Below are 21926 nucleotides of genomic sequence, written 5' to 3'. Positions count from 1 at the left end.
TTACCAGATTCATATGATGAATAAAACTTCGCACACCAAAGCAGAGACTCATTTGGAAGGAATGAGGATAGTGGATTTGATTGCAATTTTGGGAAAACTTTTTTTTTTCTTGATTTTATTTCACTCCGCCCATGACAGACAGACAGACAGACAGACAGACAGATAGATAGATAGATAGATAGATAGATAGATAGATAGATAGATAGATAGATAGATGGATGATGTGAAGTCACTTTTATTTCCTTGATTCCTTCCACTGCCAGATGTAGCTCCGCCCTCGCGCTTTAAACCCAGAAGCTGGTGACGTAGCTACGAGAACGGTCGGTGCTGCTGGGGACGGACTCAGTGAAGAAAAGAAATGGCGATGCTCGGAGGTTTTAGCGCAGCACAGCACAAGAAAAGCGGCTCCGACGGAAGCAGCGATGTGTCAGAATTTATCTGTCCAGTTTGTCTCGAAATTTTCGATAGCCCTGTAACTACACAATGCGGTCATACGTGAGTATTTTGTCTTATTTTCAGTCACCCTCCCCCTATACCATGTCTACCACCAACGATGCAGGGATACGAATTCAAAACAATGAGGTGCAAGGCTTGACTTTAAGCATATTATAGCACCAAAGTAACAGAAAAGGGTCTCATATTCATTTACTTGTCCGGTGACTCCGTTATTATTCTTTTGCATTAATAAGTATGTGACCAAACCAAATTTAGCTTGTTAAACCAGTTTCAGTTTTGTTTACATCAAAGATAAGGCCTCACTTGGGATTTGTAGTTTAAGGTATCATTTCTTTATCGTGTGAAACGACTGTAGGGAACTACAAGTCCCTGCGACCTCTTCAGTTAGGGACTTTTCATTGGTTTTAAAGGAATCCGCAGTCGGAAACAGAAATAACAGCAATAACAGTGCCTGCTTTTTCATGCTTTTTCGCACCATTATCTGTATAATAGCCTATAAATAGTATGAACGATTATAAACATTTTATCCCAAATAAAGCTCAACTAAAAACAAATATTTGCACTCATTTTCCGTTGCGAGTTAAAATGACATTTCTTCTCCTTTCTCCTGCTAGGTTCTGTCAAAGTTGTTTGCAAGAATGTTTGCGTCCACAGAAGCCTGTATGTGCTGTATGTAGGGCAACTCTGGGCCACTGGACTAAAGCTGCCGATCTAGAGGCCCTCATTCACTCATCTGTGGCAGCTTGTAAGGGATGTGGAGTTCAGGTATGTTTTAATAATTTAACCTTTATATTATGTTAAGGGTCAATTTGACCCATTTCAATTTTTGTGATGAACAAACTACTGGTTAACCTTTCTTTTTCTTCTTGAAAATTTGTTACTTTTCCTCTTCTGGGCTCATGAACCTTTGAGTGAAATTTGGTAACTTTGATGTGTAGTTGAACATCTGTGCAGTGTTTGTATACAAAGATGATGTTATGGGTCATTTTGACCCAGACACTTTAGTGTGGGTAAGTCGCTACTTAGAGTGGGGAAAAAAAACACTCTTTAATGTACTTAAATTTGCTTGCTTATTTATGTTTTTAATGCTTTAGAATAGACATTCATACATGGTGTGTCTTAGAGATAACCTTTCCTGTACTGTAAGTATGTGGAATGAAGATTTTTCTAGCAACAATGTCTCTGGAGATATTTTACATAAAATCTTGAGTCATCTGATTTGACAACCGCAACACCAGAGTGAATTGACATGAAAAAGACAAACTAGCTGCGATCAGATGTATGGGATAAATGGGTTGAAATTCTACCTTTGTTGTACAGTCTTGGTTTGCACGTCACTGTCGATGACCGCCTTATTTCATTCAGGCGGTGCTGTCCTTTCCGACAGTACATGCCCAACAAGCCTGCGAATTACGGCTTAAATATATAAGCCATCACATCACAAATACAGCCTGTGATTCAAAATCTACCTATACATACAATATTTAAGTGTACACTGGAAAGCCACTTGGAGGTGCATAACATCACATGTGACAACTTCTTCACATCCCACTGCCTTGGAGATGAACTTCTAAAGAGAAAGCTATATGTTTGAAACAGTCAAAAACAAGCCAGAACTTGCCAGAATTACATCTGCAGAAAACACACAGTTACTGTCTGTCCCTCATCTGAAAGACATTGAAAATGTTCAAACTGAGAAAATCAGAGAAAATGGGGCAAGTTAAAAGTGTTTGTGAAGAGGGAAAATCAAAAATTATTCTTGAATATGGTGTTGTAGTTCAAAGATTGTATGGAATGTGTCTTTTCTAAACATTTACATAATCTGAAAAAAGTTATTGGTTGAACTAGATTTTTTTTTTAATGTTGTAAGTAGATTTACACAGTGTGGGTCAAAATGACCCGCAACATAATCAATGTGATTTTTTTTTTTTTCAACATAAAACAAGGGTTAAGTGCAAAAGTTCAAATAAAACAAGATATCTTCAATGTTTTTGCTCAGTGTTAGGGTCTAAATCCAGTCTTTGGAGAAATCATCTTAAACCTACTGTAATACTCATATACAGCTGATACATGATAAATCTATTTTCAGTTCTGAGGAAACTTTTATGGACTCAGTAGTTTGAGACATGTAAGTGTAAGCAGGAAAATGTCTAATATCTGCAGGTCAGTGAATATTGTGACTTAATTTGGACAATCCACAACTAGTTTTGAGCTGGGTTGGGAGATTCATTAATCACACATGCTGAAAAATAATTTTTTTCTTCATTCTTTATAATCAGAAACCAAAGTTGAAATTGCACAGAAGAGATGTCAACTAAATGGTGTTTACTATGGTAGTAACTAAAGTCTTTTCTCTCACCAGGTTGGACTTTCTCATATGAGAGGACACACTGCTACCTGTTCAAAATACCAGGAGTACATTGAGGAGGGAGTGAGGACCACTGCCCAGAGCCAGCCTGCCATCATTGGGTGAGGGACAATAGAGACAAACTGGGAACTTTTCACTAAACCCTGTACAAGGTCATACTATTTTATTTTTCATTGCACAGCAGTGTGAAAACACCTGTGTAATGGCAGATAAGGTTGCTAAGTCTCAACTCTGTCATTAGTCACTTTTGCAAAACCTGTTCAGTGGAACAATACCTTGCAATCTTGTGGCCAACGTACAGACTCTGCTAATGGTTACTGAGATGAACCGATATCTGTGTGACAAGCAGAGATAGTCTGATGAGACATACTGCATTGGACACCAAAAGTGTTTTAATCTAAGATTTTAAAAAAGCTTGCTAACATGAAATGACTGCTCTTTTTTAAGTATAAATACAGCACTCTGAAAATGTCTAAGTTCATATATTATTGCAAACTTCCCGCTAGTTGTGTGACTGCATTATTATCCATTCTTGAGTTTATTTTTATTTTAAAAGGAGTATCATGAGCCAACATTCTGCTAAAGGGAAAAGAACAAAGTTCAAATATATTTCTAAGAAAATTTCTACTTCATTACAGATTTAATCTGCATGTTGACATTTCTGTGTATCAGGGGGACACAAGAAGACAGTCAGGAAGCCATGTTGTTATCTGTAAAGCCTGATATGTGAATGCACAGAGCTGCAGTGACATGTGAACTCTGCAGTGTAACATTTGTCTTATGTTTTGCAATAATTCTTTTGCCTTATCAGCATACTGGATTCAACAAAGATACCAAGATTGCTACAGCCAGCCTAGTAGTCACTCTTCATGAGCATTAGATTTACTCATCGGGATTTGAAGGCGAGCATTTTGAATCATTTTAGTTTTTATGCACATGAGAACAGACAAGGCTTTGAAAAGAGTGCCTCTATATGTGAGTTGTTTAAAGCCTAAATAAAAAGTAATGAAATGAAAAATACTTTATTAATTCCCAAAGGGAAATTCAATATTGTAGTATATAAAAATTAATTTGAGGAGGTCTTGTTCCGGAGGCTGATGGCTGTAATAATAATACTACTACTACTAATAATAATAACAATACAAATATATGACAGCATTCATTCCCAGCCCAGGTTAGAGGGGTAGAAAAAAAAGATGCTGGTTGTTTTTACTGTTGGTAAGCCAATGTTTCCTGTAGATTCCATGGAAAAATGTAATTATAATTGAGAAAAAGTGTATTGGGTTTATTTAGGTTTTAAAAGTTAGTGGAGATAAATTAGTTTGGTTACTTGAATTAATGGATATTGAGCAATGCATAAAGTTGTATGAAGGTAGACGGGGGGGGAGGCTTCAGTGGGAGGAAAGATGCATTGAAAGTCTTGATAATTTAATAGTGAACAAAAGACCCTGAATAGTATTCAAATCAATTCTGTAGCTTCTCTAAATGGAACATCTTCACAAATGATTGCAGATGTGGTTGAACAGGCAGACTTTATAAGTGAATAATATTTTATCGTCTCCATGTTTTTGCTTTTATTTATCTGCAGTCCAGTGCCAAATCGCTACACCTTTACTTGCCCCTACTGTAACTGCCAGAACCTTGATCAGGATGGCCTGGTTGAACATTGCACTACCCATCACGCTCAAGATACACGCCAAGTTGTAAGATATCCTCTTTGCAATGTGATTCTATCAATCTATTTTCAGCATCTCAGTGTTTTTAAATTAATCACAGTCAATGCTCATGGATGCTTTATTGCTCTTTTTGCTTAGGTGTGCCCCATCTGTGCCTCAATGCCTTGGGGAGACCCTAATTACAGGAGTGCTGACTTTTTCCAGCATCTGAAGATCAGACACACATTCTCTTATGATACATTTGTTGTAAGTAGAAACACTACTTATAATTTATTTACGTGATCTTGAAAGATCAGTGATGATTTCTTTACCCTCTTCTCACATTCATGACTCTGTAGGATTACTCCACAGACGAGCACACAATGATCCAGGAGGCTTTACAACGCTCTCTTGTGGACAACTGATGTGTGAAGAACAATCTTAAATGGGAAGACAGTCCAGAGAAGTGGAAACTGACTTAAAAGATGGGGGGAAAAAAACACACCTTATCATCATTTATCTATCCTGAAGATGGTGGTACTGAATACTTTTTTGCTAATTATTTTCACAGGGAAATGGTATTGTATCTATGAATCTATAGGTTTAATTGCAGAAAATAAATTTAGGCAATATGGTTAATAAACATATTGTACTGTTTGATCTAGGAGTGATGCCGTGTTTCTGGTGTGAAAATCTCTTATCCCCCACCCCATCCGAGTTTGTAGACTTGATAGTTTGTCGAGTATCTCCCTTACTGTGTTTAAGTTGTTGGTCAACAACCTGGTGTCAATATAATCAAAAACTTCCAAAGTTGTGATCAAGACCCCTGTTGTTAATACTTGATGTTTTAGAAGGATTTGACCACTAGGTGGCTGACTGTTGCCAGCAAGTGAGAAACTTTACTCAGTGAGGTTGTCAAGTAATAATATACAGTTATATTCTGCTCCAGAGTGTCTGTGCATTATGTTTTCATTTCATTTCTTCTGTAAGGAGCCCGAGGCTGAAGGAGTCTAATTTTTTCTGTTTAAGTATCTAAGGGGATATGTGTCTTTTTTTTTGTATTTTTATTTTTAAGAGATCTACTAGAAAGAATAAATAATGAGCCAGAGATGGCTGCCTGCTTCATTGCTCCTCCCTTATGTCTTTGTGCCTTCTGGTAGATCTTGTTTCTGACTTCCAAAACTCATAGGGCTAAGAGTTAATCCTGGGAAATTAAAGATGCAAGAAGGAGAAAATGAGTGCATTATTGTTGTTCAGTAAAGTGATTTTTTTTCCTCTTGAATTTGGTAAGAAATTAGTTGCATGTTTATAGCCACAGGAGGGCAGTAGAGTTCTACCTTTCCCTGACTCTGACATCCACCAGCCTCTCTGATTTTGCAACACATTGACCACATTTCATTCTATAAGTGTTTGGGTTTTTTCCTTCTTTTGTAATTTTATGTCTTGGTTTTGTTTAAATGCAGAATTTAAAAAAGTGGCCTGGGTATTTGCAACCTGGGGCTACAGTCAGCTTCTCATAGTTTGAACACAATAATGACACTTTCATGTTGAGCAGTTGATGAGACGACATGAAAGTAATTTTCTGTACTCTGTTTTCTCATGAACTGTTTCTGGGATAATCTTTCCAAAAAAAAAAAGAGGAGGAAAAAAGCACTCCAGTTTGTCAAATTTGTCACCACATCAATAATCCTTTTTATTGTTTAGATGCTTCCTAAAATTGATAGCATGTGAATTTACAAATTGTGTAATTTCTTTTATATGTTTTAATTTTAAATGTGAATTTTGTCTCTCATTTTCCCGTAACTTGTAATTGTCTCACATGGAGCTTGCAGTGTAATACAAATCTTCACACAGTGGCTATGAATTTGTTTTCTGCAAACAGGTAAATAAAACTCCTAACAGATTAAATAGCAACACATGGCGTTTTTATCCAGTCTTAGGTTCCACTTTGCTTTTCTGTAAATGGTAATTTTCTTTTTGTCCTGGAGAAACGTGCAATAATTTTGGTGTGTGTTCCTAATATGTAAGAACGTTTTTTTCCTTCTTGATATAGCTTTCATTCTCTTTTGTCAGCCCTACTGTCAGAGGGTGCTAAATCCTGATAAATTAAAGCCCTTTAATTATTTAAACCCTGGCCCCGGAAATCAGGCGCAGTGATTTATACCTGTGTGTATGAGCATGTGGGGGAAGAAACAACACTTGCCGCTGATGGATGACCACAGAATGTGTGTGTGTGTGTGTGTGTGTGTTCATAAGCGAAAGCAGTTAAAACCAAAGCAGTTTGGACGGGGCATCCAAACTTGATGTGCTTGATTTTTCATGTTCAAGAGAGAGGAGGGGGGATGTTTGGAACAGAAGTATTTGTTGTGAATTACAATGTACAACAACAACAAACGGTTATATTAGAAATCAGGAAAGTGGCGTACCAACAATGATCTTGCGGTGTGTTTTGCATGAGCCAACTTTGTGATGAAACTTGGGCCCTTTGGTGTTCATTGTCCACAGGGAGAGGAAATGCTCACATCACTTTCCTTTAGAGCCTTTTGCTTCTAATCACCACAGCTAGATGAGATTACATTTTAACATGCAGCTCTAAAGAGAATCTCCAACCACTAAAGTTCTTGATGTAAGCCCCCCTTCCTTATATTTTTATGTCTTTATACCCCCACCCCCCCACTCAGGTTTTTGCTCCTGGCAGATCGTTCTCTCACAGCTAACATCACTCCTCTAACGAGATATTCCAGTGCTCCTGGGCAGGAAGGAAGTTGAGCCGAAAAACATGGCAGGGAGAAGTCTTTCTTGTCTGTTTGGTGGCGCAGCTTAAAAGGGGAAAAGGGGGGCTAAGGTGGGGAGTAAGAATAGGAAGAAAGAGATGGGGGGTGGTGGCTGTGGAGAAGTGAACACATTGAATAAAAATTTCATAAAGTTCAGCGTGGTTTCTTTGATGCGCGAGTAGATGGTGTGTGCAGTCTGCAGGCTCTATGGAGGCAGCAATTAATGCTACATTTGCCTAAAGACATCGCGAGAGTTGTGACACCAGCTTGTTTTAAAGAATAAGTGTGTCATGCCATCAGTCTAATTTAGACACTGTTTCACAAGTCTGTTGCGTATTGTAAATTTCATTTTCCACCCTTTAGGCTGTGTTTATTAATGGCCCTGTTGTCGTACAGTACTCCTGAATGTGTATACCCCTTGGTCAGTATAAACTGCACTCCACATGATTAAGGTTCACACAGGTACAGTGAAGACTTCTGTGAGACCGTTGAATCTGAAGGACTGAGTCTCTAAAAGCTGAAGTCCAGCAGAACTCACACTCACACGGAGGAGTCCTTCCTGTCGTTGTGCCCTTCATTCATTCATTCATTCATTCATTTTCTAAACCGCTTAATCCAATTCAAGGTCGCGGGGAAGCTGGAGCCTATCCCAGCTGGCTTTGGGCGACAGGCAGGGTACACCCTGGACAGCTCACCAGTCCATCGCAGGGCCACTGCCCTTCATTGTTAGCTGAATTTTGAAGACCTAAATTTGGATCACGTTGGAATATTTTCTTCAGATATGAACGGTTACACAACCACCCTGCAGCGCAGAGGTTTTGTCATGAAGAAGGAGGTGTTTTACAAGTCATCTGGGAATCCAGAAGACTAGCTCCTATCCATCATCTGCTGCTGTCAGAGTTATCTGCAACTGTGATCATATATAGTCTGAACATTTTATCTTCTGAATTTCTGGGTGACTAGAAATGGGAACTTGTGAAATGCCTGGAAAGTTTTCTCTTTTGGTCTATCGTTCTCAAGTTTTGCTGAGGCAGGTATCTGTGATGAGGTGTGGGGTGTGTGAGAAGAGCACTGGGAGTTTGTTCACCGAAAAATTCCTCAAAGTCAGGAGAAACAGGAAGAGCGGGAATCCTGCCACCCGGGCACTGCAGCTCGGCAGGTTGGTCCTTTAAAATGTTTGAAGAGAAAGTGCCAGTGGGCTTCCCCGACATCAATACTGGTTCTACACCAACTCATCTTCCGCTTTTAAACTCTCAACAACCGACCCCCTACCCTAGCCTGACACACACACACACACACACAAATTCACACTTTTTGTGTTGCTAGCCTGGGAGCATCAACTCTTAACTTTGATTTAATCACGCCTGCAACCAACTTGGCCCTGTATCAGCTGAAGTGAAACTGAAAAATTTGTGTTTTTGCCCTCTAAAACCTGACAGCTGTAATTAAATATTATGCTTGAGATACTCGGAGAAGTAAGTATAACTCAGGTCATCTTAAAAGTACTTTTTTTAAGAGTATCCTCAATTCAATAAAGAAGACAATAAATGATTCCTTTTTGTTGCTACTGTATTCCTGTATCTGAATCTGCTTGCAAAAACTGCTGTAAGAAGAATCAACCCATTTTATTATCATGTTTTTCAGCTCAGAAAGTTGTCAAATTCACTGTTTCTGCAGAAATATTCTCCTGGAAGTGAAAATGAATATGAAACACATTGCTATAACTACCAGGAGATTTGTTAATCATTTGCTCCTTTATTTATTTGAAATCTGCACAGCTACTGTGCTAATATTTGAAAGCTGGGCCCTCTAAGGTTTAAAAGGAGGCGGGATGGGGAAAAGTCCCCAGTGTATGTGTTTGTGTGTGTCACAATAGAATATCAGGCCAACTGAGGTAAATTGATCTAAGTCTTACAACAAGGCCCCCTCCCCTACCCCTATAGACCAACTAAGACGTGTTGAAGAGAGCAAGGCCCAAGGCTATTATTCTCCCATTAATTTTTCCATTTGAAATCAAACCTCAGTGGGCGTGCATGAGGGAATCAGAGGAGGGGGGAAGAGGACTGGAGTGGGGATAACCCTATCCGGAAGGGGGGGTTTGCAAACGTTGGCTGTAGCAGCATCAATGCCCAATAGGGGAGGCAATTTCACTTTCATGGGAATCCTCATTATTTGTCAAGACCGTCTCTGCTTCCTCTCCAAGGTCCGGCATACTAAAAGTAAATATGATCTGACGTGAAGACATCACTTGAGTTTATTTTTGTAGTTTTACAAATATGAGGATAGAGTCACACATGATGGGCTATCCATTCAATTTTCACTCACTTAAGATCTCACAACTGTACATCACCATAAGCATTCTCATTCCACATCTTCTACTGAAAATGTGTGCAAATCTTTGAGTTCACACACACCTTGCATCATTCTGCACACATTCAGAGAGGACCTGTTAACCTCTATTCCTCCATCCTACCCACCCACACAAACGCACACCTCCTTGGCCCCACAATTCCACTGCAAGTCCTCGTCAATTCCAATCACTCCTCTCCACCCTGTTTTTCCTCCGTCTTTCTTAGAAAAAGCGCCAGTGCTTGCTAATCTGTCAGTCAAATGTTGTCCTGTTGTAGCAATGATGGAAGGAGGAGAGAGAGGAGGGGTGTCTGTGTGACAGTGGGCCATACACTTCCAGCAGCCTGCAGCCTGCAGTGGCTCGATGATTAACCAGCCAGGTAGTGAGTCAAAGTGCTGACAGCAGAAACACTGACAGCTGATTTGGAAGACAATGGTTTCCCTCCCTCTACTTAACTTGTCATGACAGTCAAAGCACCTTCTCAATTACCTTGTGACGTATGTGGAAAGATGGAGGGAAACATCAGTTGCAGTAGTACCAACACAATAATACTCGGCATTCATTGATCTGATTTTTAGGTTTTTACAAAACATCTCATTTGTATGCACTTCACCATAGAAACAACAGCTGAAAAACAAAGTGGTCATTTTTATTTTAAAGTAAAAGTTTCAATTTTCCTGAAAAGTAAAATTGAAACTTGCTGTTTTTGTTGAGCTCTGAACTCTGGCCTGAGTGTCTTATTGGCAGTCCATCAGACATTCATCTGTAATGTCAGAGCTTCAGCAACACATGAAAGAAAAGCCAGCATCACCTTGTCTCTCAGATTAATAGTCCAATTATTAACCGCCCCTGTAGTGTACCATTCGTATTCAAAGCTTTTTACCTCCCTCCACTTCCTGTGCTTTGTATTTTGTGTCTTTACAGGAGGGAATGGACGATGCAGGCAGATCTGTCAGTCAAACCTCAGTTCCCCCGACCCACCAGTGTCTGCCCGTAGACAGCCGTCCATAAACTTCCCCTGACTGCAGTTCCTCCTCAGCTCAATGAGTAACTAACCTGCAGGTACTGAATTAAACTGCTGACAAGTGTGTGGAGGAGTGGGGGTGATGGAGGAAGGGTGGGGGCTGCGTAGGTGGATGGACAGAAAGATGTAAACAGGGGGGAGGACAGAGATGACAATAGCATCATTTTACAGCCCACCTTAGTGATGTAACCTTTAACTTTGCAAAGAAAGATGGGTCCCTCTCCTGTTCACCAAGCACCAACACCCCCCCCCCCCCCCCCCCCCCCTCCCTGTAAGTGGCAGCCTTAGATGGGCTGTCCCTGTCCCTCATCTTGTCCTTATAGACAGATGAGTGCTGTCACTGCTGTCATCACTGCCCAGCTAAACATTAATGACTCTCTTGCCTGACAAGTGTTGGCGGGGCAGTGAAGAGGTGAAAGGGGGACGCCTCTGGACAAAACCAGGGATGAAAAGGAGAAGTGATGGCTTTATCTGCTTGACAGATCCGCTTTTGTCTCTCTGAACTTGTGTATATGTATGTGTGCCATCAGCAGATTCCTGGTTTGACATGATGGTTTTATTGCCCTGTTTTTCTTCCCCTCTGAGGAGATGAACCTCTTTGTATTCCCACTGCCCCTCATCCTTCCTGCTGGCATTGCTGACATTCCTTCAAGTTGCTGTGTGTATAAATACGCAGGCGTGTGTGACTGTACCACCACTTACTTGTAAGTTCATGTGTGTTCCCCACATATTCACAGGTGATTTTTTTTTTTTGGAGGGAGCTTCCTGGACTTTGATGTGGGGACCTGTGATGGTGATAACAGCAGGTCATAGTTCAGAGGGAGGGGTAGTAACAGAGGAAAAGAATGGAGAGAAGTGGGGTTGCTGTAATCTGTATATTTTGAGATTAATACACAACTTAATGTATGTCATGCCATCTTCTAAGCAGTTACCCTCAAGTTTATGTATCTCTTTTTATTATCCTTCAATGGATCTCTTCCATTCTTCCCCACCACTGTGGTCACTCTTTCCATCCTTTCACTCTCCCTGTCATCACTCAGGCCTCCAACCTCTTTTCCTTGCTTTCTTTTGAATTATTAACTCCAAAGCTCAGTGGAGTGAATGGGTACTGCTGAGTAGACACTGCACAAATCCGGCTTCTTGTTGCTCACATTTTTATGTTAAAGGGGTTGCGTTGATGGTCTTACCAGCACCTTTTCCATTTGCACCCTCACTTACACACACATACACACAAACACACACACATTAAAATGCATTTATATTAAGCAGCAAAAGGCTTTTCAAGCTTTCCAAATTTTGATGTGATTTAGACTAATTTTAATGTGGATTTTGTTTTGTTTTTACTTATTATTCATCAAAATATTAGACTGAAACGTCCAGTTTAGGTGTAGTTGAATGATTAAGCCAATGATTTGAGGACAACTACTCTACCTCCCGAGCTACGGACAGGATGAAAAAGAACATAGGCTACCAGAGTTTTGACCTGAAAGCCATTAGAGCATCCCCAAGGAGTACTAACACTGGTTGTGCACTGATGCCCCTGATCCAACTTGGTGATGCTTCTGCCAAGAAGAGTGGGAGATACTATCAAAGGAAATTTGAACCAAACATAATTGACAGGAAGACTTTGGGCTGTCACTGCAGGGGATTTAACAACTACTGCAGAATATGAGATGTGGAGATTTATATAAATCACACCAACAGCCTAATTTTTCACGGTCAATATTGTAAATCCACAATAGCAAAATGTGGAAAACTTAAGAAGTTCCAAAAAGATTCTGATTTGATAAACAGCTGATAGTTGAACACGGAGACAAGCAGATAAGTTGCGATGTCCTTTTGCAGCATTCTTTCACTGTAGAGCTGCAGGCCTCCTGTGGAGCAGCCGCCCACTCGCCCTGCTTACTTCTCCCCAGGCAGCCTCTATCTCTTCTGGGTTCCCAGAGCAATGATTAACCCTGGTTCTGATCAATGCTTCTGCTGACTCTGATACATCACTTGAGCCTTGCAGCTGCCATGTAAAGGAAGCGTCAACGCTGTGCTGCTCATGACAGAGTATATCCACTCCATCACATGCATCGTGGCATACACACACAGACACACACACACACACAAGGGTGGTCAAAATGACAGGGAACCCTGACAATACTTGCAACAGTACTGTGGTGCTTTCTCATGTGGGACTTGCAAAATCATTTTTCTTGTCTCCACATTTTTATTTCAAGCTGAATTGAACCTGAAATGCAGGATGATCATATTTTTATTAACAATGTTTTGATGGACCGTTTATGAATATGGAGCGTACATGGCCACGGAGAAGGCTAACGAGAATAAAGGTAAAAGAAAAAAATAACATAACAAGAGAGACAGAGAGAGAGAGACAGAGAGAGAGAAAGGAAAGAACACATAGAGGGATTGTCGCTCATCACCCAGTGGTTCTTTACCTCGACAGCAGGGAAAACCCTGATTTCCTGAAGATGACAGGAAACACAAAAGCGGTGTTCTGTCAGCACATCCTAGTCACAGAGCAGGTTAATGATTCCGTAGCCACAGCTGAGCTGGACAGAAGGAAGAGAAGAGGGAAGGAAAAGAGGAGGGAACTGGCTTTTCGCTATACTTAGGCCATCATTACAACTGCATTAAGGATGATGGTGTGTTTTTGTCATTTTAATTACCTTTAATCTGTTCTCTTCATACTTGGGCCATTTGTTAATGAAGCAGCACAGAAACTACATATCACACATGTTGGCAATGCATCCACCCAATCAGTCATATGACTAACATAGCAAGGTGTTCACTGACAGTGAAGAACATGTAAGGTCTCTGTTAAAATCAAAAGATACATTAGAGAGTTAGTTTTCCACATTTCTCATTATGTGCTTTTGATTTAGACCGTTACTGTGATTTCTGCAGTACATGAACTTGCAACACTTCTGAAATGTCTCCAACCGTGTTTCTAAAAGTACTGGGATGTAGCGTAAAATGGAAACAAAAAACTGACAGTAATAATTTGCAGACTTTAAAATCCTGTTATTTGAAAGTTATCTAAAGATAAATAATTTATGTACCAGAGGCGACCAGATGCTGTAGTTCTAAAAAGTTCAAATCAGTTAAAATTTAGTTCAATCACACAATTTGCGAATGTTTATAAAAGTCTGATGTCAAGCCTCCATCACTCTCACAAACACATTTTCTCAGTTTCACATTAGAGTGAGTAGAACTCCTTTCTTCCAGGGCCAACAGGTGGATTGTGAGGTAGAAAAGCAAGCACAAGGCGTTTAAGCAGCAGCAGCAATAGTTGCATGAAAAGCAGGCAGCTTATCTGGTTGTGAGACAGCAGCAGCAGAGGTAGGCAGGGCAGAGTACAAGACAGAATGTGTGCATCCTGAATGGGCTGTGCAGATTGGATGAATATGTGTAATGAGTGACATTTAGAACATGAGGCAAATCACAAAAAGTGCAAAACTGCATGAGTTGCCTGAACAGGCTTGCAGACGTCTTTGCATTTCTGTAACAATATAAATTCATTAACTTCAACATTAACTTCAAAATGATCTTTTACTGTTTATTGATTAAAAAAAATATCAGGAACAGGTGAGGGACTACTTTTTTTCAGGGACAACTTTGTCATACTTTATTATACACCAAATGTTTTCAGTAGGAAACAGTTCTTCTGTGATGTTATATGTGAGCAGATTATAATTTGTCACTGTCTGGCTAAAATGGTATGGATAAAAGAATGATATTTTAGAACCTATATGATCTACATGATATTGTTAATATTATTTCAGCGTTAAGGGATCCTCTGTTGGGTTCTCTCTGGTTATTCCGGTTTCCTCCCACAGTCCAAGGACATGCATCTAAGGTTTATCAGAGGTGACCAACTCTGGTCCTCGAGAGCTGCAGTCCTGCACACAGAAGTTTCCCTGCTACAACACACCTGATGCGCATCAGACTATACTAGCAGACTGGTGCAGAGTTTGATGTCAAGCTCTGCACCAGTCTGCTAATTACCCATTAATCTGAGTCAGGTGTGTTGCAGCAAGGAAACTACTGACCCGTGCAGGACTGCAGCTCTTGAGGACCAGAGTTGGCCACCCCTGCTCTAAATTCTTCCAATAAGTGAATATGAGCTTAAGTTTGTGTTTGTCTTTCTTTTTTGTTGGTCGTATAATAGACTGGCAACCTGTCCAGGGTGTACCCTGCCTCACATTTGCTTGGGCAGCCTCCACCTCCCCCATGGCCCTGTACTGGATTAAGCTGTAGAGAAAATGTTTCATAGATCTGCATTCCTGCCATGTTATGAACAATAATGCATGGCGGTGTATCTTAGACATTTGCCACTGTGTTTTGATATCAAATAGCTTAGGTCAGCTGTAGCTGTAGGGTCCCACTTATTCTATTCAGACCATTGCAAATGCAATTTACAAGCCATAGCAGACTGCACAAGCTGTCCTGTTACATCACCAAAGGTGCACTAAAAGTAATTCAATTGCTTGTCTACAAGTCTTTCATACATAAAAACATTTTTGGTGAAATTTTAAGAGGTTGAAACAAGATGTTTTAAACTTTTGTCTTTTGTTGGCAGTTTCAACTTTTATGAAATGTGTTAACAAAATAAAAGTCCAACATGAAAAGCAACCCTGTTATTATACAACTATGAAGAATCTTAACATATAATATACAAATTCTGTGTTTAATTAAAAAGGGAATTAAAAATTGGCAAATCAATACAATGAGATTAATTTAAACTTATCCAATTTTTTTTATTTTATCCCATTTTATTTATTTAAAAAACAATTAGAAAAGGGTCAGCTATCTGAACGCTGAAAACTTTTTCACAGGTCAATGAGCTATTAAAGCTAATTGTACATGTATTTTTTTTTTTTGGGGGGGGGGGGGGGGGGGTTGCTCCTGTTCTTTTAGAGACAGTGGATGATGAATAGAGAAGAGAACTTGAGAGATGACGTGCAGCACAGAGCCGAGGCTGGAATCAAAGCCAGGAAGCGGCAGCAATAACTTGGCTTTGTTTCATTGAACCACATGTGCTGTATGATTCTAAAGTAGGAAAACACATTTTAATGAAGCGTGCTGAAAATCCTGGTGTGGCAATCAGTGTTGAAAAGACAATGAAGGATTAGTCTAAACAAATATCCTCCACAGACTTCCTTTTTCTCTTCATATAGGTAAAACCTAATCCTTATCTCCAATTTCTCCATATAGTGAGCAGCAATGCATATGATAAAGGTTAAACTTATATTTTATATGATACTTTTAGAGGTATTTTTGTTTTTTACTGGTGGAGAAAATTAAATACTTATCAGTTTGATGTTTATAACTTTGTAATACATTGGGGTTGTGAATGCAGTTTTGTTTTTTTCATTCTCAGTGACTGATTAAAACCATATAGATACAGATATATCGAAGCAATCTATTATCAGTAAAGTATAGAAGAGGAGGAGTATCTCCACCTCTGGTCTTCTTTCGCAGATTCAGGATTTACAAACTGCTGTGCAACAATATTGCTGAGTGCTGAAGAAAACAAGAGGGATCAAAGTTATCTTGTAGAAGAGAAAGGTGCCTTTCACAAGGCCTATACAGCCTGTCCACTCCATCTTACCAGCCCATTCACAGCAACTATCCAGAGCAGCACTCTAGACACCCCCCACCCCATCCCCCTCTTCATTTCTTTTACCCCTCATCCTTTATTTTTAACAGTTCCTCTTCTGACTTTCCACACTCATCATTCCTTTATGAGCATGATATAAAATTATTATTTATAATTTCCACCAGAAAAAAAAAGTTTCCCCTCATGAACTTCATCCCTTCCGTCACCACTGTCCATCCATCTCTCCATCTGTCACCTGGCGAAGTAATCACATCCACATTTGATAAGGCTGGTTAGGTGGGTCATAAAAAGTTTATGCTTGTGATGCTGTAGTCTCATTTATTATCCCTGCTAATGTAGCAGTTGGGAGTGGGGGAGGAAGGGGGTGGACAGAAAGAGTGCAAGTGGTCGAGGGAGCCACCACATTAAGGGATCATTACTCCTCTTACTATAGGCCCTGTCCCTACCTCTCAATGTTAGATAAGTCCTCTTTACAGTTTATGGCCTTGATGAAGCCAGTGCTCTCTGTATTTAAGTGTTTCTTAGCCACTAAGAGTTCAAGATGCTCCGGGCACAGGATGTAGTTACCGTTCTCTAACCACAGAACTCTTGTCTTCAGCTTTAAGAATTAAGGTTTGTCTAGATTGTCCTTATTCTCTTTTAGCTCCATTTAGGTTCTGTTTTTTATTTCACATTTATTCATTAAGTATCAAGATATGGGGATTTTAACGGACACTGTTTATTGCTAAATGACATGTCTGTATTGTTCTAAAGCTATAAAACATTTAGCAGCCATTGTCATTACAAACTGCAATCTGAAATACCTCTGACATCTGCTCCATTTGTGCATGAAGTACATTAAAGGGTGTGTTTGTTCATTTTCTCTGTTGCTTTTCATATTGCGATTGTGTTCAATAAACATATTTTTACATCACACATCATGAGGGGCACACATCGTGGTAAGACAAGAAATGACAAAATATCATGTCCCGCGTCTTTTAAAGACAAGAACAATTTAAAATGAGTTTATTGTTGATCATTTCTCCAGGTTACAGATGTAAAAGTGCATAGTTTATTTTAGGAAAAAGAAAATGATGATGTGAGCATGCAGATGGGACATCCAGAGAGAGTTTGCATGTATGGGAGTGTTAGTACGAGGGCGAGGGGGGGGGGTACCCAGAGGCATAGATAGTGATAGATTGGCTTGGGAGAGCTGTGATGCAGATCCACTCATCAAGATTGATGTCCTGCCATTCTGCTTTAAGTGCAATTAAATTGGCCCCTGTGTTAAAAAGCCTGGCCGATAACATGGCTGAGACTGAGATTACGCTACATTTCCCATGCGCTGTCTTCTACCTGCATTTCTGCCACAGCCACTCAGAGATTTACCTTCCATTTTCAGCCTCTGTTGGACAGAGACTCTAATCTGAGAACACCCCCGGCTGTTCATCAGGCCCTGACTTACAGCTGTTTTTGCAGCTTGTTTTTTCCTCCATATGGTCCACAAAGTAGTTTTTCAATCAATGCTCTCTAAAAGTTTTTAATCACTTTTTGGTTCTCGTTTTGCCACAGAATTGATCATTTGTACATTAGTGCATATTTAATGTGTAATAATGCACAGTGATTACTGAGAGGAAGGACATTTTATGTCCTCATGTACAATTCTAACATAACTCATCTCTGGGTGCTAGGTTGACAAGCTTGCCTCTTTAGACCAATAGCAGCCCTTTGCACTTCCAACAAGGTCAAGAAGAGAAGCATCGCTACTTGTTTTCATGTCTGCATCACTGAGCAGTCACTCAAAAGCTAATACAGTTTGTGTGTAAACAGTTTTGATCAAACTGTTTCTGTGCTTTGTGGGGGGAAAGCACTCTTTCATCAAACACCATGTTCACTTGATAATGTTCTCGTTTTCCTGCTAGATGGAAATATTTGTAATAATTCAAATTGAATGTCGATCACAGTCCAATCCATCTCTCTTTCTGTCTCGGTCTCCATTCTGCCACAGGCCTCGCCCACCTCTGTCAGTGTCAAGTTGTTAACCCCATGTCAACAGCGGCGCAGGGCGCATTTGGACCTAGTTGATGGATGGGTCTTGGTGGACTTGTCCCACGCAAACATATTCTCAGAGTCAGCTGAGAGAGGTGCAGCGCACGTGTGTGTCAACCCCACAACCCACACACACATGTCCACCCGCAATCACATCCCCAGACTCAGGCGTGTAGTTTGCCCCTCTCTGTCACCTGCTGACACCCAGTGTCTCCAGTTTAGACCCAGATGGGTGGAGCACTGACCCCACTGTTACAAACAAGAGAGAAGATTTTTTTTTCTCCTGCAAATGCTAAACTTGACCCATGTCCTCTGCATCATTACGTTTTCCTTGTCAGGGCTTGACATCCTGTTCCCTTAACAAACCAGTAAAATTAACTCTGCTAACTCACCCCGAGGGAAACGGGGAATAATCAAGGGGAGGACCATTACAAATTAGCAGGATTTTTTTTCCTTTTGTCATCATCATGAGGAGTCTTTAAACCACTTTTCAGATATCAAAGCCAATTCTTGATTCTTGCTATCTTGAATTTACACGGAGCTTCATTTAATCATGATTCATTTGATGCTCAGATGGATCATTTGACAAATTTTGTGAATTTAAGCAATGAGCTTGAAGCCAAGTACAGTTTAGTTGATCTAACTTAGTAAAAAAAATAATTGTATGGTTACCATATAGTATATACAGTGAACATCTGTATTTTATCCTTTCAGGAATAAATTGTTTGTAATTAGGAACCATTTTAGATTTGTAAGCCAAACTTTCAAGTTGAAAACAAGAAACAGGAATAAAAACAGCTGCAACAATGCTACACCCTGTACTACTGAACACATGGTTTGGGACACAGATAGCATGGTTAGATGACTGATTGCTCATCAATATCATGAGTTCATCCAGTGCCATTTGTCATCTGCAGCGCGCCCTGCCACTCCACACAGCTGCTTGCCGTCTCTTTCCTCCACCTCTCATTTTTCTTTTTCTGCCCAACTTTCTCTGTTCTTTTTATGCTCCTCAACCAGCTTCTAAAGCATTCCTGTCATAGTTTATGAGGGCTTGGGGTGAAAATAGACTAAAAGTAAAGGAAAAGCAGGGAGAGAAGCAGCTCATGTAGGCGGGTGAGATCATTTCTATGTCATGCATTCTCCTTTTGGTTTTCTGATTTGGGAGGGTTGTCATAATGTGTTGTGTTGTCCACTCCAACTCAGAGGGTCAGATCAACCAAGAGTTTCTCTTTGCAGCGGTTCCCTTGCAGGGCACAATGGCAGGGGCGATCCATCACTTCTGTCCCTAACAGAGAGGGGGTCAGTGGGGGTGGAGGCCACGGGGCTGATCCTGACTCTGGCTGGCTGATGGAGGGTTATGGAGAACAGGATGGGGCTGGTTAAACTTTAACTAACTCTCTTCCTACACACTGAAGACACCATACTATGCTGTGGGAGATTCTGATGTTTCGTCATCCCGAGATCCGTGACCCGCCGCCCACTCTAAGCCCAACGCCCAGCTGCTTCAATATGGATCACAACAGCAGACCGCCAAACTGTTGGCCGTAGCGTGGGAAGAAAAGTGACTGAGGTCTCCTCTCCATCTCTACATGAAGCAAGAGGCTTTATTAACCCAGCTCTCTGCACGTGCCGTACAGTCCTCTGATTTACTAACCAAGACTTCATGTTTGAAGAACTCTGTCCTCTTTGTCTGTGGATGTTGCACCCGGTGTTGACACGTTTTCACAGTGGATCAATAGAAGTCGGCAGGGGTTCGTTCTGAAGACACCGTCGTTACACTATGAAAAATGATGGCCTGTCTTTTGATAGTCATTTAATACACAGTTGCACACTTTGATAGAATTTGGCAAAAGGTGCTCCCCGGTGAGTTAACAATGTGAACTGAAATCATATTTCCATGCCGGCCCATTCAATCTTGTCCCCATGTTTCAGGAAAAATTTGTGGTGACAAATGGGACGTGAGCAGACTGGTTGGCTGAGGGTCACATCAGGTGCAGAGCATGTTGGAGGTGTTATAACCCAATGTGTTCCTGTTCACTGGTCCAATCATCTTCATTGATTGAGACAATGATTGAAAGGGTCCAACATTTTTTATATGATGCCAGAAGGAGAAGCAGAGGGCTGAAGCGCATAAACCATAAAGGAAAAGGTCCAATACAAAACAATGACAATCTTCTGATCATCTGATCTGTTGAAACATATATTACAACATTTTTAAATAAATACAACTTCACAAAATCAGCTCAGCACATCAATTTGAAGGATTTTTAGAGCATCCATCTATGTTAACCAGCTTAAAAGTTATTTTCGTACATTTGCTCACACAAACTGATAGCTTTAGGTTCTTTCAGAACTATGACCTGCTCAGGATATACAAGATATTTTCCTTTTTGGAGGACTCTTTAACAGAACAATATGTTATTTTGTCCCATGATCCACTTAATCATAAATCCACACAGAGACATTTTCCTTCAAAATTAATTAATGACAAAGGTAAATTTAATCTTTACTGAGTCAAAAATGACAGAGTTTAATATTTTTGGACTTGTTTAATTCTCTTTTCATTGAATTAATTTTTAGATCTTGTGAGAAAATCTGATAATCTTTTATGGTGTATTTCTGTGAAAAAATAGAAAATTCGTAAAGATGCACCAACTTTCAGGGACTACTGTTGTGATCATCTAGAAGAAATAGGTGAACATCTTTGTCCAGTCCATGAGACTGGGAATCATGTGACAGTTTGATTTAATTAGATCTGATGAGGTGACTCTGCCCCCCACACACACTTAATAATGTAATAATGTCTGCCCATTTGAGATGGTGAGAGTGAGGAAGTGACATTCCTAAGGGGGAGGGGGTGAGGGCAAGACATTTGGAAAGTGGCTGAGTGAGGGGGCAGTATGGATGGTTTGAAGACGGGAAAAAAACCAAGAATAAGACTGAGTAAGATGCTGCTGGGGGGGAGGAGAGAAAAGGTGAGCAGAGCTGGGGAACTGTCTATTTGTACAAACCTAAGAATCTGTCATGTGTCTGTTTGTGTTTTCTTCGCTGCTGCGTTGAGGTGGTTTTGACAGCCAGGACTTTTTCTCCTTCATCCATGCTGCAAATGACATTACGCAAATTGTGTTTGTGGCGTTGCCTAGGCCAGGGACTCCTGGGAAACTGGGAGGGTCAAGGGAGTCAGGTAGACAGGGACAAAGAGCAAGAGCGGTAGAAAGAAAAGCTAAACAAAACAAAAAAGAATAAAACCAAATAATTTATTTCAAAGCAATGCATTCAACTGAATATGTTATTTCGAGATGTAAATATGTTATAATTCATGACTTATTTTTCTTACCCCTATCTACTAACACAACTCTGCCGGACTGGGATATGCAGGGATAATACTTGAAGTGCGTTTACAGAGCTGTGTCCAGAATTTGCTTCTTCTTGTCTCTTAGGACATCCTCAGACTCCTAAATATTTCAGTAATAGAAATGAACTGTACTCTCATGGGGGCAATCCTGTTCCTGATTGCCTGGGCCTGGAGTTTATAGCCTTGGTGGGTTCAGGTCGACCTGGGCCATACTGGAGTCTCCACCGTGCAGGTCCATACATCCCTAACATTCACTAACAAGGACCAGGGGAGAAGCAGGACCA

General features: G+C 40.4%; 1 protein-coding gene across 1 annotated transcript; it reads left to right on the top strand.

Annotated features, from left to right (window-relative positions):
* The first annotated feature begins 336 nt into the window (after nt 1-336).
* rnf114 (ring finger protein 114) lies at nt 337-6370 on the top strand. The gene is made up of 6 exons (XM_079239575.1): nt 337-495; nt 1071-1221; nt 2819-2925; nt 4413-4527; nt 4639-4746; nt 4839-6370. The coding sequence occupies exons 1-6, from the start codon at nt 359-361 to the stop codon at nt 4902-4904; spliced, it is 684 nt and encodes a 227-aa protein (XP_079095701.1). The 5' UTR covers nt 337-358; the 3' UTR covers nt 4905-6370.
* The last annotated feature ends 15556 nt before the right edge of the window (nt 6371-21926 follow it).

Source organism: Telmatherina bonti (assembly GCF_933228915.1).
Source record: "Telmatherina bonti genome assembly, chromosome: 4".
Lineage (NCBI taxonomy): Eukaryota > Metazoa > Chordata > Actinopteri > Atheriniformes > Telmatherinidae > Telmatherina > Telmatherina bonti.
Note: the sequence above shows the minus strand (reverse complement) of the source record. Positions and strands in the feature narration are given on the sequence as shown.